Source organism: Lutjanus erythropterus, chromosome 21 (assembly GCF_056507025.1).
Source record: "Lutjanus erythropterus isolate fLutEry1 chromosome 21, fLutEry1.hap2, whole genome shotgun sequence".
Taxonomy (NCBI): Eukaryota; Metazoa; Chordata; class Actinopteri; order Lutjaniformes; family Lutjanidae; genus Lutjanus; species Lutjanus erythropterus.
The window spans coordinates 12273037-12288378 of NC_139337.1; the positions used below are offsets into that span (position 1 = coordinate 12273037).

General features: G+C 35.6%; 2 protein-coding genes across 2 annotated transcripts; both read right to left on the reverse strand.

Annotated features, from left to right (window-relative positions):
- Positions 1–419: 419 nt before the first annotated feature.
- LOC146307370 (sialic acid-binding Ig-like lectin 13) lies at positions 420–5888 on the reverse strand. Its single transcript, XM_084747573.1, has 8 exons — positions 5746–5888; positions 5424–5499; positions 4792–5175; positions 4367–4678; positions 3982–4252; positions 3739–3828; positions 3355–3394; positions 420–753 (listed from the first exon to the last, which is right to left on the reverse strand). The coding sequence occupies exons 2-8, from the start codon at positions 5497–5499 to the stop codon at positions 517–519; spliced, it is 1410 nt and encodes a 469-aa protein (XP_084603699.1). The 5' UTR covers positions 5746–5888; the 3' UTR covers positions 420–516.
- A 2845-nt stretch (positions 5889–8733) lies between these two features.
- Positions 8734–14355, reverse strand: LOC146307371 (sialic acid-binding Ig-like lectin 10). Its single transcript, XM_084747146.1, has 8 exons — positions 14145–14355; positions 12236–12311; positions 11607–11987; positions 11182–11493; positions 10798–11067; positions 10303–10390; positions 10153–10189; positions 8734–9896 (listed from the first exon to the last, which is right to left on the reverse strand). The coding sequence occupies exons 2-8, from the start codon at positions 12309–12311 to the stop codon at positions 9843–9845; spliced, it is 1218 nt and encodes a 405-aa protein (XP_084603272.1). The 5' UTR covers positions 14145–14355; the 3' UTR covers positions 8734–9842.
- Positions 14356–15342: the final 987 nt, after the last annotated feature.

Here is a 15342-nt window from a genome sequence, read left to right on the forward strand (position 1 = left end):
CTATCAGGCTGTAGAACACGATACTGCCAACATTTTTATTGTAGAATAAATGTTTTGATGTAGACATTTTTTCTTTGATGCATTTTGAAAGTCAGTCAAATGAAATGGTGGGATAAAAAATATGTAAGAAAACAGTATACACAGTAACAGTAAATGGGATTAAAATGTCCTTAAAAATGGTAAAATATCACAATTAAATTACACAAACATTTCAAAATGACATGTAATCTGTAATAAGGTGTACTGGTAAAGTGTTGGTGTCTATTTACAGCTTTTACTTACACATATCTGACTTGCAGATTACGAGTCAGAGAAACAGCTGTATGTGGTCAGTACATGTGCATGATAATAATGAGCTAAGTGACAAAACCATCTGAGCCGCAGGGTGTGGTGGTTTTTGGTGGAGGTTCCCTTTATCGTGTCTGGTGTCTTTGTCTACATTAACTGACATAAAACATCTTGTATCAGTATGAAATAAAGCTGCGTGAATCAAACTCAAATGTGATCACAAAACATTCATTTTTTCTTCACTTCAGCGTAGAGATCCTCGAGGCCGTCAGCAACCTTACTGCTGTTTGCTGGCTTGGACACACTGACCTGTGCATACAGAGTGTCCTGCTGCTGTCCACTGTCCTGCACTGATGCAGAGGACGGCCCAGGTCTCCGCTTGGAGAACCTGATTTCTCCATAACGGATGTTTTCTTTTGTGCTGCTGGCTGGCATTTGAAGATCCACTTCATCGACTCTTTGACTCTGTGAAAATTGAATTAAACAATAGTTTTGTTAGCTTGAGCCTTTCATATTGAATTATTACACATTAATAATTAAGTCATTATTATTTTATTAAGATTTTTCATTGTTTTGAGATATTAAGTCATTATTTTATTATACTAATTCATTATTTTGATGTAAGAAAGTGATTCTTTTGAGTTTTTTGATGCTTGCAGCTGGCAAACTAATGTTAGCTTTGTCAATGGACAGCAGCCATTTTGACAAAAGCAGTGGAATAAACACAGTCCAGTTACCAATAATACTGATTAAAGATCTGTTCCATTCAGGTCAAACAGCATCAGGGTGCTGCTATTGTGCATGTTCGCTCACTGCTACACTAAATGGAACAGGACCTTAATAACTCTCATTGGTGACCCCTGTGTTTACCTTATTATGTCATATCATGGCTGCAGTGGAAAAAGGTCCATTGATTCAGGTTAGTTATTTATCAGTTACACCTGGCAGTTACTTGGTATCCATACTTAATAACAACTAGACTCCATGTAAGAGATTGTGGAGAAAGTTTTATGACCACTGTTTTAATGTAGTGATGTGTAAAACTGTACTTACTGAACACTTAACTATGGTATAATTTTTTTTTTCTGATATGCATGAGTAACATTGATCTCTTTGCCTCAAGTCAAACTTGGTGAAGCAACTATGCTGTCAAAAGACCAAATCAACTTGATGATCATATCAAATGTGATCCAAATTTAACCATTTTCACATCTAAACTAAAAACAGATAGAAAAGGTCAAATAATAATAAAAAAAAACAGACTCTGTGTGTGCAATCCAGTGACAATAAGGAGTTAAATAATACATTGCAACTGCTCCTATTTGAATAAGAAGACAAAAGATCAACCACACAGGACTGATTGTCTAGCCAAGTCCTGCCCCTAGCCCCACTTGATTGACAGGTCATGAGGACAGTTTGATTGACAGAGCATGGTGTATCTGCTGCAGCTGCATGTGAGAGGAGACAGAGAAGACATGCTCCTCTGACAGCGACTGGAGCAGGAGAAAAAAATGGAGGAAAAGCATTAAAAAATTAAAACGGGTAGAAGTCAAGTTTCATACAACTGTGACTTTTTGTGTTCCCTACACCTGACTGAAACCATTGTTTGAGAATTATGGCTCTATTGATTCAGTATACAGTTAATGAGAAAAGATTGCAAGGAAAGAGCTATTACCTTTATTACCTAATAGTATTCAACATAGTCATTCAAAAATATATCAAAGTCAAATATAAAAAAGCTTTAAAATTGACCAAGTTATTGGCATTAGTGTGTTTTTAGAGACAGGTCAGGCGGCCATTTTGCAGCCATCTTGAAAGTGTTGGTCTCCAAAATTTAATCAGTTCATGTACCTATTATAGAGTGTTAGCACACAAGATTTGGTGCAAATCCGTCCACCCATTCATAAGTTGTCGTGCAAACAAAAATCTGTGACGGACACACGGACTCACGTACGGCCGGACAACTGGAGAACAGTATGCCTCCGGCCCGGCACCTTCGGTGGGCGGAGGCATAAAAAGTTAACAGAGTTAGTAAAAACTAATTCATCTTTAACTAACAGATCAGCACCAAAGAAAGCTGCAGTGTGACACAAATGTAGCTGGTGTGTGTGCGGTGCTGTGTTGCCTGCATGTGTACTGAGTGTTGTGGAAACCAGACCAGGCTGGGTACCAGAGCAACATATTTCATTTTCTGTTGTACATATTTTCCTTGTTATGAAAAATATTTGAGTGAATTGCACAGAACTCTAAAGAGGTTGTTGTTCATTATTACCACAGTGTAATTATTATTTTTGAAGAGACTCATGTTAAGCTTTAACAGGTTACTGTGGGAAATGTGTTTATATTAGTTGTACTCTCACAACAGTCCTTCCTAATGTTGGACTGAGGTAAAGCTTAACACTTTTGTCATGATGGCTAAAATATTAATTGTTATGTTTCATTAGTGCTATGGGCACAATAATGTATGTTGTGCAACAAATCGATAAAGTAAAATCTTAAATTCCTGTTTGAAAAAACGGGTCAGGTCTTATGGACACATTCATTCCTGTTCATGGTGAGTCTCCAAGTGTGATCCTGCCTGGGACTCAAGTGAACCATCAGTCATTGCACCTGATGGGTAGGATGGTGTCAGTCCAGGACCACAACACACATCAACAAGACATGATCACAGAACTTATACGACTAATGATAAAACTAAGACTTTATTTTAAAGGGCCTGTTTTTTTTTTTTTTGTATTTGAATGTTTGTGAGTTAATTTATACTTATCTTGTTGTTTGTGTACGTTCTTTCATAGTTATCATAGCCAATGTCCTTCAGCTCCTTAATGAACCCAGAATAGAGGTGAACTTAACCAGCAGTGGGTTACTGTGGTTTTTGGAAGGTGATTGCTTTACAGTGCTGATAACAGATTGTTTTGTTCAATTTATTGTGTTTCTTAATATTCAACTCAGTAACCTCTCAAAAATTGTGTACTCAATGTTAGGACTTGCTCTCATATATCTTTGAGGACAAAATCACTGTGAACAGATGTAAGTACTTTACAATGAAGTTTAGTATTTTCCTACCTGAGTCTGTTGTGGAGTTTCATGTTCCAACTTAAACCACCTGGAAGAGATTAGAGAATTATATTGTTGTTCAGATGTAACAGATGATAGGAGTAAGGAGTGATAGGAAGCAGAAATTATTGGATGTACATCAGTGAAACAAAACAAATCCAGGTAAAAATCCATTAAGTAGAGATGATGAAACTAAAGGAAGACTAGTTTTGTCAAAATTAAGTCACAGAACAGATGATCAGAAAAACAGCTTGGGTCATACTTTTGTTCCCTTTTCAGAGTTTAGAGTGAGCCACTTTAATCAAAAGAAACATATAAATGTGAGGAATCTGTTGGTGCAGAAATTAATTAAACAGACAGATCACACCCTGACTGTAGGTTTGTGACACTCACCAAACACAGACTGCAGAGCAGATGAGGATGATGACGATGATCCCTCCAAGAGCTGAACCCCACAGTAGAAGGCTATCTGTTGATTGTAAGACAAATCTATTACATCAAAACCCAGTGACTAAAAGAAAACAAAGGTTGAATGTGGATATGAAACAGTACTGATGTAATCACCAAAAAAAAAAAAAAAAAAAAGAGGAGAGCAGATTAAATTAAATGATCACATTCAGTGCAGTTCTACATTTACCTGCAATATTCAAATGGTTCCATGATGATGTCTGATTACCAAGATCATTTGAGGCCACACAGTAATAATCTCCTCCATCTGTCACTTTGGTCACATTAAAGCTGTAAGTCTGTCCTTCAGCTACAGTCATGAGTCCATCTTTGCTGTTCTTGAACCAGGTGAAGCGGCTGACTGGAGGCTTGGCTCTGCTGGAGCAGGTCAGCTTCACCCAGCTACCTGCTGACACCAAACCTGATGGACTGATGGACACTGAGGTGTCTTTAGGAGCATCTGAGGAAAATGTGACAGAGATGTGAGATATGAGAGGAACATCAGAGGCTGAATAAGATCCTTTATTTTTATCATGTGCTGACAGGATCCAATAAGAAACTCTGGTTGTCTCACGTGAAACACTGAGAGTCTTTGTCTCCTCTGCTGTCTTGACATCTTGTCCTTTATTCACAGGATATGTGGCAGAACAGGTGATGTTGTATCCATCATGTTGGTCTGACAGAGTGATGGTCTCCTGGATTTTAGTTGTAAAGGTTCCATCTGTGTTTTCCTCTATTTTGTTGTGAGAGTCTTGTTGTAGATTCCAGGTGAGTTTAGGAGGGGAGTGTGGACAGGGAGTGAAAGCTGAGCAGGTTATAGTGACAGACTCCTTCTCCTTCAGATCAGCTTCACCTGAGATCTCAATACTGGGGCTCCAAGCAGAATCTGTGGTTTATAAGCAGACTTACAATCAGCTTTATTGTCCAAAATTGTGTCTGATTCTTGTTTTTAATCTACTGCATCATTACAGAATGTAAGAAACCAAAAAAGTCTCTTACCTTTAACTGATATTTGAAGAGGATCACAAACTGCTGTTGCCATGAATGGTCTGTTCTCAATTCTGAAGTAGTATTTGTCTGTATAATTTGTGATTAAACTGGAAAATAAAGTGCTGCAGTTTTTCTCTCTCAGGTTTCCAGTAATATTCATTGGATAAATGTTAACTGTTTCACTGCTGTTGAAAATCACATTGTTTGGATTGTGGACAAAACTGTGGTGATTTTTAATCCACACTCCAAAGATTTCTCTACTGCTGTTAAACTCTTGTTCTGATTTAGCTCTAAAGTTACATGGGATTTGTAAACAAGATCCACTCAGTGCTTCAATCTTCTTTGGTGCAGTAATGAAGAGGTCTGGATCCTGAGGACAATCAGCCAAAACACCTGAAAACCAGATTAATGATTAACATCACGTGCAGTAAAATATGTGTAAAGAGAAAGTTCATGGAAAACAAGCTACAGTTCAGCAACAAGTTAAATCATTTTTCTCCTTCAACGCCAGTATAAAATATTTGACTTTTCAGTCAGAACATGAACATTTGGAAACAGTAACTCTATCTGCTCTGTTCTTTCTGTTTAGTTTCCAAACTGTAAATGATTAATGTCTCCAAATAAAAGTGAGTGAAGCTCACCTGAAACAAAGAAGACACTCAGTAACATGTTGACTGTCACCATCTTCACACACAGGACTGCAACCACACTCATCATCTGGATTTGAAAAAAAAAACAATAAAAACATCTGTTAAACAAATCATTCATGTTCTTTTAAATCAACCTCAAATCACACATTCAGACCAGGAACTTGTCATGTACAACCTGATGTTACTGTGTTATAAGTGCTGATGAATAATATCTGCAGAGTTACACTGAAAACAGTTGAAATATAAAATTTGCTAAACCAAATAAAATATATCAATAAATCAAACATATAAAATCAGAATCATTTGATCTTACCAAACAAGCCTGCAGGTAAAACAGAGAAACAATCAGTTTTAAAATCAGGCAGTTTGTGGATTTCAGCAGAGCTGCAACAGAACCAGTAACAGACTTCTCTGCTCAGATGTTGTGATGAAAAAGCAAACAGGGTTTTTGTTTCAAGCTACGTGTCACACAACTAAAATACTGCAGACATAAGAAATAAGAGAAGTCTTCATCCTTCCTCTTCACACCCTCTGAGTGAGGAAGTCATCTTTTGTTGCAACTTCATCAGAATGCAAACAAATAATTTATTTTCAAAGGTTATTTTTTTATTATTATGTTATATTATATTATATTATTAACTTCATGTTCTGCACACATGTAGTCATGATTTAGATAAACAGTAAATAAAAATAGATATTCATGTTCACATTGTGATTTCAGACCATCACTACAGACACAGTGTTTATTAAACGTGTAAGAAACTTCCCCTGAGTAACATCAGAATAATTCTGCCTAAATTCTGCCTTTTTACCCTCCTTTTTTATTCTTGTTGTTTTGTCCCTGATTTGTGGATGTAGTTTACGTTATTCCCTCCTTAGTTGTCAAGTTGTCTTTGTCCTTTCCTGTCATACATCCCAGCATTCTCCCTTGTGGTACCGTTTGTTTTTAGACTTTGATTGTTTGCTGTTGGACTCCTTTTTAATTTTGACCTGTGCCTTCTTGACTCTGTAAACTTTTGTTTGAGACTTTGTCTTCATGTTGACCTGCACCTGCTCCAGTCTGCATTTTGGGTCCATTCTCTTCTCTTGGGTTGTTTCTTCTGTTGGGAAAATTTGTTCAGATATCATAGAAATCCTGGGATTTTCTTTTTAAATCAGAAATAATATGTGAAAAAGGTGAGCGCTGTGTGAGGGATTATTTCTCACTTTTTATTGACGTTAGCAAATAAATAGATTGAAAGTTTTCCATTCAAAGAAGAGTCAATATTTCTAAAAGATGATTCTGGAGCACATGATGAAGACATGTTGTTGCAGAGCTGTGTGGCTGCAGTCAGTTGGGCGTCCCAGCAAACCAACTTCCCCTGTTAACCTCTAGTTCTCAGCTTTTCACTTTGTTCACGCCTTCATCAGTTTACATCACTTCTTTTTTGTCCTCTCACTTTAGTTTATCAGCCACACACAGATACAGTTCTACTTTAAAAAAGTCATCTTAGAAAAAACTTCTCCAACTACAGACTCACAGATATGTTCCACTGTTCTGTTCTTGTTTCCTTGTAGAACTGAGGAGGATATCTAATGTCACACCAGAATGGCTCAATCTTTTCTTGTGTTAAAAACTAAAGATGAGACAAAGACTATTTCATACATGAAAGTATCACAGAGGTTTTGCCGACTTGTGTCTTTATCATTGCTGCTCTAAAATACTGACAATATAAATGTTTTGTTCACTTGAAATGCTTTTAATTAAACATCATCGACACGTGTACACATAACTGACTACAACAAGTCTTCATCCTTCCTGCTCACACCATGTATGACTCATTTTGTCTGTAGTATAGTATAAAGACTGTACATCATATATATTACAATAGTGACAGTTTTTAAAAATCCTTACCGTATTGTAAGGAGAACGGCTCCAGAGGATGAAGATTCAGACGATCATTTCCTGCTCCAGGTGAGGAATCTGTTGTGCTTTTGTCAACTAAACAAATAAGTTAATCAGAAATAAGATTTGGAAAAAAGACGGTAATATTTGTGCACTTTTTCACATTATAAAGACTGTAAGCAGGAATATTATATATCTACTTTGTCTAATTTACAGTGAAATTCAGACTTTTAGGATACATGACACTGCTCTTACTGCCCTCACTGAGAAATGACCAACTTCCTCTGTCGACTTCAAGTTCTCAGCATTTTTTCACACATTATTTTTAACATCATCAGTATAATTTCCACCGCTTCTGTTTTACCCACTTTAATTCATGAACCACCCTGATAATAAAATTATTTTAACTCGGCAGTGATCTACACATTCATATACAAACACAAATGATAGAATAAGTAATGAAAATGTTTCATTTGAAACAGAGTTCAAATTCTACTTTTTAAATCTTTTACAAATATAGTTTTGCACAAGATGAAATATTAAAAGAAAATACTGTATTGACTCTATGAAAAGCTGAATAAAAACAACCAAATTGTCCACAACTACAGAAGATGTTTTTGTTTCTGTGTTGTTCTCATGTACAGAAAGTAAAAGTATTTTATATTAAGAATAATTTACTTTGAAATGTTCATCCTGTATTCATCTTCACAGTCTCATACAGACCACAGTTATTTAACAAGTTATTTAACAACTTTTCAGTATATCTATCTCTTTTTCACAAACAGAAGAATACTGTTAATGAAATAATCACACACCCAGTTATTGTCATTCATTGTCTCACACACAGACGGGACACGATTGAGAGTGAAGCTCTCAGCTGGAACTTTTAAAAACTCTGCATTAAAGTGACTTAAAACTATGACTGAGCAAAATAAAGAATCTACATCTCTCTGTTGTCTTCAGTCTTTTCCACAACTTTAAAGGCACTGTCTGTAGAATTTGGGGCACACAGGTGTGAAAAACAACAGAATGGTAAGATATGACAGTGTTGTGTTCACAGCTTGTTTCTGCTGCCACCAAGTGACCAAAAGTCTGTTACTGCAAACTGTTTAATTAAGTAGTATTTCTAAACATGAAACTTTTGTCCTTTCAAAGTAAAATAGATAAGATTTTGTCAAGAGAAATGTTTAAAGAAATGAGAGTCTAAAAACTCCATAAATTAGTAGTGGTTAAGTTGAAGTATCATTTTTATTCCCTTTCTGAGTTAAAATAATAATAAAGTGAAAATTAAAAAGACAGAAAGACAGAAAGAAAGAAAGACAGAAAGAAAGAAAGAAAGAAAGAAAGAAAGAAAGAAAGAAAGAAAAAGAAAAAGAAAAAATAATAAAGAAAACAAATTAAAGGAGGATGTCTCTAAAAAGGAGTCTGAAATGCAGCTGCTGAGATTTTGTGTTTTCAGCAGTGTGGTCACATCAGCACACAGTACAGATGAAGACTGTAGCTTAAAACCACAAGATGGAGACATTACAACAGAGAACAAACTGTCAGCTTCACAACTTAATTACAGCAACACAAGTAAGTCCATTTTGTTCAGTGAAACATAAATGAGGGATTATTCACAACATCACAACAGGAACATATAAAAAGACAGACTTTCTCAGCTACTTTAACAAATGACTGATGATATAATACAAATTGGCCTGTTTTCTTTTTCTTTATCAATAATCTGACAGTGACTTTATGCTGGTTATTATGTTGATACATGCAGCCTTTCCTTTGTATATCAGATGATTTTAACACAAACTACAGTTTCTAAAAGGACCGAGACACCGACACAATGGTGAAACAATCTGTTCATGAGACGTAAGACTGGCTTGTTATAACCAGAGGAAAAATGTCTCATCTGATGAATAATGATCAACTGTAGCTGTCATATAAATGAAGTGGAGTAAAAGAGGCTCTTTGTGTTGTTCTTTCAGAGCCGTGTGAAAACTTCATGAAAAAAACTTCTGTCCCAGAAAAAGACTGTTGTGTTTAACATCATTTATAGGAGATAAACTGCACTTCAGTGAACTCCAACCATCATATTTTGACTCAGACAGATAGATTTAACATACAGAAGATTTAAACATTAATATGATTTATTTTTAGATTAAACCAAGTGCAAATAAAATTCATGTACAATTTGTGTTTCTTCATCATCAGAATGTCTAATTTCATTCGTCCTTATTTCTCTTTTGGAAATAAACATTTTTAGATAAACAGAAAACACCATCGAGCCAAAGACAAAGAATTATGATAAAAATGCCATGAATCAGCTCAGTCTTACACAAACTGATTATGAAGCTGCAGTAAATTATATTTGTGTCATCTTCAAACATCTTCTTTTAACATCAGTGATGTTTGCACTCCATCCTTTGTTCATCTTACAAAACTTCTGCAGTCATTTAATATTTAAGAATTAGATGAATAAGAAAAAGAGAAATATTCTATTTATGTTGAACATGATGTCTTCCTCTTCTCCTTCATGATGCTTGAATCTCAATCACTCTGTTGACATAGTCTGGTTCATCTGAGTCCTGTGGACATGAAACAACACAGAGAGACACAGAGAGACACAGAGAGACACAGAGACACAGAGACACAGAGACACAGAGAGAGTGATGTTTGTGCTCTGCAGTGACTTTAAGGCAGCTGAAAGAGAAATGCCAGCAGCACCTTGAGCTTGTCTTGGTAAATCAAAGCCTGATATAAAGTGAGATTATGTCTCCTGAATGAAATGAAGACAGTTTATTGTTGACAGAATAATGTCCCTGTCCTCCTCTAGTGGCTTACCTTCACTGGTTTGTTGCAGCATCTTGATCGAAACCAACTGAAAGAAAAGGAGATGAAGAGAATAAACATGAATAAAAATTAAATATGAACTCTAAACATTTAATTTAAAACAATTAACTGTAAATGATCATATAGAAAAGTTTGTCTCACCACTCAAAGATGATGATTGTACTGTAGAGCATTATGATTCCCAGGATCTTCACTGTAACGAAGACAACAACCTCAAACTGTGGATCATCTGTAACAAGACAACATGGTCACCTTCTCCTTCATGGAAAATGTTACATCCTGAACTTTAATTTCTTCTGTTATTCTCAAATGTTAATCTGATGTCCTGATGAAAGTTGTACATCATAAACCACAACTTTAAATTAAGCAGATTCAGTACAGTTCTACATTTACCTGCAATATTCAAATTAATCTGTGACGTCTGACTACCAAGATCATTTGTGGCCACACAGTAATAATCTCCTCCATCTGTCACTTTGGTCACATTAAAGCTGTAAGTCTGTCCTTCAGCTACAGTCATACTCATAGAAACAAACCAAATATAAGTGACTAAAAGAATGTGTAATAAAACTGATGCAGCCATTGCATAATTTTACTTTTCAAAGATCAAAGTGAGTGGAGTGGTGCGGTATTTACCTGCATTATTAAGAACTATTGGTGATGATGTCTGATTACCAAGATCATTTGTGGCCACACAGTAATAATCTTCTATATCTGTCACTTTGGTCACATTAAAGCTGTAAGTCTGTCCTTCAGCTACAGTCATGAGTCCATCTTTGCTGTTCTTGAACCAGGTGAAGTGGCTGACTGGAGGCTTGGCTCTGCTGGAGCAGGTCAGCTTCACCCAGCTACCTGCTGACACCAAACCTGATGGACTGATGGACACTGAGGTGTCTTTAGGAGCATCTGAGGAAAATGTGACAGAGATGTGAGATATGAGAGGAACATCAGAGGCTGAATAAGATCCTTTATTTTTATCATGTGCTGACAGGATCCAATAAGAAACTCTGGTTGTCTCACATGAAACACTGAGAGTCTTTGTCTCCTCTGCTGTCCTGACATCTTGTCCTTCATTCACAGGATATGTGGCAGAACAGGTGATGTTGTATCCATCATGTTGGTCTGACAGAGTGATGGTCTCCTGGATTTTTGTTGTAAAGGTTCCATCTGTGTTTTCCTCTATTTTGTTGTGAGAGTCTTGATGTAGATTCCAGGTGAGTTTAGGAGGGGAGTGTGGACAGGGAGTGAAAGCTGAGCAGGTTATAGTGACAGACTCCTTCTCCTTCAGATCAGCTTCACCTGAGATCTCAATACTGGGGCTCCAAGCAGAATCTGTGGTTTATAAGCAGACTCACAATCAGCTTTATTGTCCAAAATTGTGTCTGATTCTCGTTTTTAATCTACTGCATCATTACAGAATGTAAGAAACCAAAAAAGTCTCTTACCTTTAACTGATATTTGAAGAGGATCACAAATAGCTGTTGCCAGGCATGGTCTGTTCTCAATTCTGAAGTAGTATGTGTCTGTATAATTTGTGATTAAACTGGAAAATAAAGTGCTGCAGTTTTTCTCTCTCAGGTTTCCAGTAATATTCATTGGATAAATGTTAACTGTTTTACTACTGTTGAAAATCACATTGTTTGTAATGGCAATTCTAGGCAGATTTTTAATCCACACTCCAAAAGTTTCTCTTCTGTTGTCAAAATCTTGTTCTGGTTCAGCACTAAAGTTACATGGGATTTGTAAACAAGATCCACTCAGTGCTTCAATCTTCTTTGGTGCAGTAATGAAGAGGGCTGAATACTGAGGACAATCAGCCAAAACACCTGAAAACCAGACTCATCATTAACATCATGTGGAGCAAAATATGTGTAAAGAGAAAGTTCATGGAAAACAAGCTACAGTTCAGCAACAAGTTAAATCATTTTTCTCCTTCAACGTCAGTATAAAATATTTGACTTTTCAGTCAGAACATGAACATTTGGAAACAGTAACTCTATCTGCTCTGTTCTTTCTGTTTAGTTTCCAAACTGTAAATGATTAATGTCTCCAAATAAAAGTAAGTGAAGCTCACCTGAAACAAAGAAGACACTCAGTAACATGTTGACTGTCACCATCTTCACACACAGGACTGCAACCACACTCATCATCTGGATTTGAAAAAAACAATAAAACATCTGTTAAACAAATCATTCATGTTCTTTTAAATCAACCTCAAATCACACATTCAGACCAGGAACTTGTCATGTACAACCTGATGTTACTGTGTTATAAGTGCTGATGAATAATATCTGCAGAGTTACACTGAAAACAGTTGAAATATAAAATTGGCTAAACCAAATAAAATATATCAATAAATCAAACATATAAAATCAGAATCATTTGATCTTACCAAACAAGCCTGCAGGTAAAACACAGAAACAATCAGTTTTAAAATCAGACAGTTTGTGAATTTCAGCAGAGCTGCAACAGAACCAGTAACAGACTTCTCTGCTCAGATGTTGTGATGAAAAAGCAAACAGGGTTTTTGTTTCAAGCTACGTGTCACACAACTAAAATAGAAATAAGAAATAAGAGAAGTCTTCATCCTTCCTCTTCACACCCTCTGAGTGAGGAAGTCATCTTTTGTTGCAACTTCATCAGAATGCAAACAAATAATTTATTATATATATTATATATATTATAATGTTATTTTTTTATTATCATGTATGTTATATTATATTATTAACTTCATGTTCTGCACACATGTAGTCATGATTTAGATAAACAGTAAATAAAAATAGATATTCATGTTCACATTGTGATTTCAGACCATCACTACAGACACAGTGTTTATTAAACGTGTAAGAAACTTCCCCTGAGTAACATCAGAATAATTCTGCCTAAATTCTGCCTTTTTACCCTCCTTTTTTATTCTTGTTGTTTTGTCCCTGATTTGTGGATGTAGTTTACGTTATTCCCTCCTTAGTTGTCATGTTGTCGTTGTCCTTTTCTGTCATACATCCCAGCATTCTCCCTTGTGGTACCGTTTGTTTTTAGACTTTGATTGTTTGCTGTTGGACTCCTTTTTAATTTTGACCTGTGCCTTCTTGACTCTGTAAACTTTTGTTTGAGACTTTGTCTTCATGTTGACCTGCACCTGCTCCAGTCTGCATTTTGGGTCCATTCTCTTCTCTTGGGTTGTTTCTTCTGTTGGGAAAATGTGTTCAGATATCATAGAAATCCTGGGATTTTCTTTTTAAATCAGAAATAATATGTGAAAAAGGTGAGCGCTGTGTGAGGGATTATTTCTCACTTTTTATCGACGTTAGCAAATAAATAGATTGAAAGTTTTCCATTCAAAGAAGAGTCAATATTTATAAAAGATGATTCTGGACCACATGATGAAGACATGTTGTTGCAGAGCTGTGTGGCTGCAGTCAGTTGGGCGTCCCAGCAAACCAACTTCCCCTGTTAACTTCTAGTTCTCACCTTTTCACTTTGTTCACACCTTCATCAGTTCACATCACTTGTCTTTTGTCCTCTCACTTTAGTTTATCAGCCACACACAGAAACAGTTCTACTTTAAAAAAGTCATCTTAGAAAAAACTTCTCCAACTACAGACTCACAGATACGTTCCACTGTTCTGTTCTTGTTTCCTTGTAGAACTGAGGAGGATATCTAATGTCACACCAGAATGGCTCAATCTTTTCTTGTGTTAAAAACTAAAGATGAGACAAAGACTATTTCATACATGAAAGTATCACAGAGGTTTTGCCGACTTGTGTCTTTATCATTGCTGCTCTAAAATACTGACAATATAAATGTTTTGTTCACTTGAAATGCTTTTAATTAAACATCATCGACACGTGTACACATAACTGACTACAACAAGTCTTCATCCTTCCTGCTCACACCATGTATGACTCATTTTGTCTGTAGTATAGTATAAAGACTGTACATCATATATATTACAATAGTGACAGTTTTTAAAAATCCTTACCGTATTGTAAGGAGAACGGCTCCAGAGGATGAAGATTCAGACGATCATTTCCTGCTCCAGGTGAGGAATCTGTTGTGCTTTTGTCAACTAAACAAATAAGTTAATCAGAAATAAGATTTGGAAAAAAGACGGTAATATTTGTGCACTTTTTCACATTATAAAGACTGTAAGCAGGAATATTATATATCTACTTTGTCTAATTTACAGTGAAATTCAGAGTTTTAGGATACATGACACTGCTCTTACTGCCTTCATGAGAAATGACCAACTTCCTCTGTCGACTTCAAGTTCTCACCTTTTTTTCACACGTTTATTTTTAACATCATCAGTATAATTTCCACCGCTTCTGTTTTACCCACTTTAATTCATGAACCACCCTGATAATAAAATTATTTTAACTCGGCAGTGATCTACACATTCATATACAAACACAAATGATAGAATAAGTAATGAAAATGTTTCATTTGAAACAGAGTTTAAATTCTACTTTTTAAATCTTTTACAAATATAGTTTTGCACAAGAGGAAATATTAAAAGAAAATACTGTATTGACTCTATGAAAAGCTGAATAAAAACAACCAAATTGTCCACAACTACAGAAGATGTTTTTGTTTCTGTGTTGTTCTCATGTACAGAAAGTAAAAGTATTTTATATTAAGAATAATTTACTTTGAAATGTTCATCCTGTATTCATCTTCACAGTCTCATACAGACCACAGTTATTTAACAAGTTATTTAACAACTTTTCAGTATATCTATCTCTTTTTCACAAACAGAAGAATACTGTTAATGAAATAATCACACACCCAGTTATTGTCATTCATTGTCTCACACACAGACGGGACACGATTGAGAGTGAAGCTCTTAGCTGGAACTTTTAAAAACTCTGCATTAAAGTGACTTAAAACTATGACTGAACAAAATAAAGAATCTACATCTCTCTGTTGTCTTCAGTCTTTTCCACAACTTTAAAGGCACTGTCTGTAGAATTTGGGGCACACAGGTGTGAAAACAACAGAATGGTAAAATATGACAGTGTTGTGTTCACAGCTTGTTTCTGCTGCCACCAAGTGACCAAAAGTCTGTTACTGCAAACTGTTTAATTAAGTAGTATTTTTAAACATGAAACTTTTGTCCTTTCAAAGTAAAATAGATAAGATGTTGTCAAGAGAAATTTTTAAAGAAGTGAGAGTCTAAA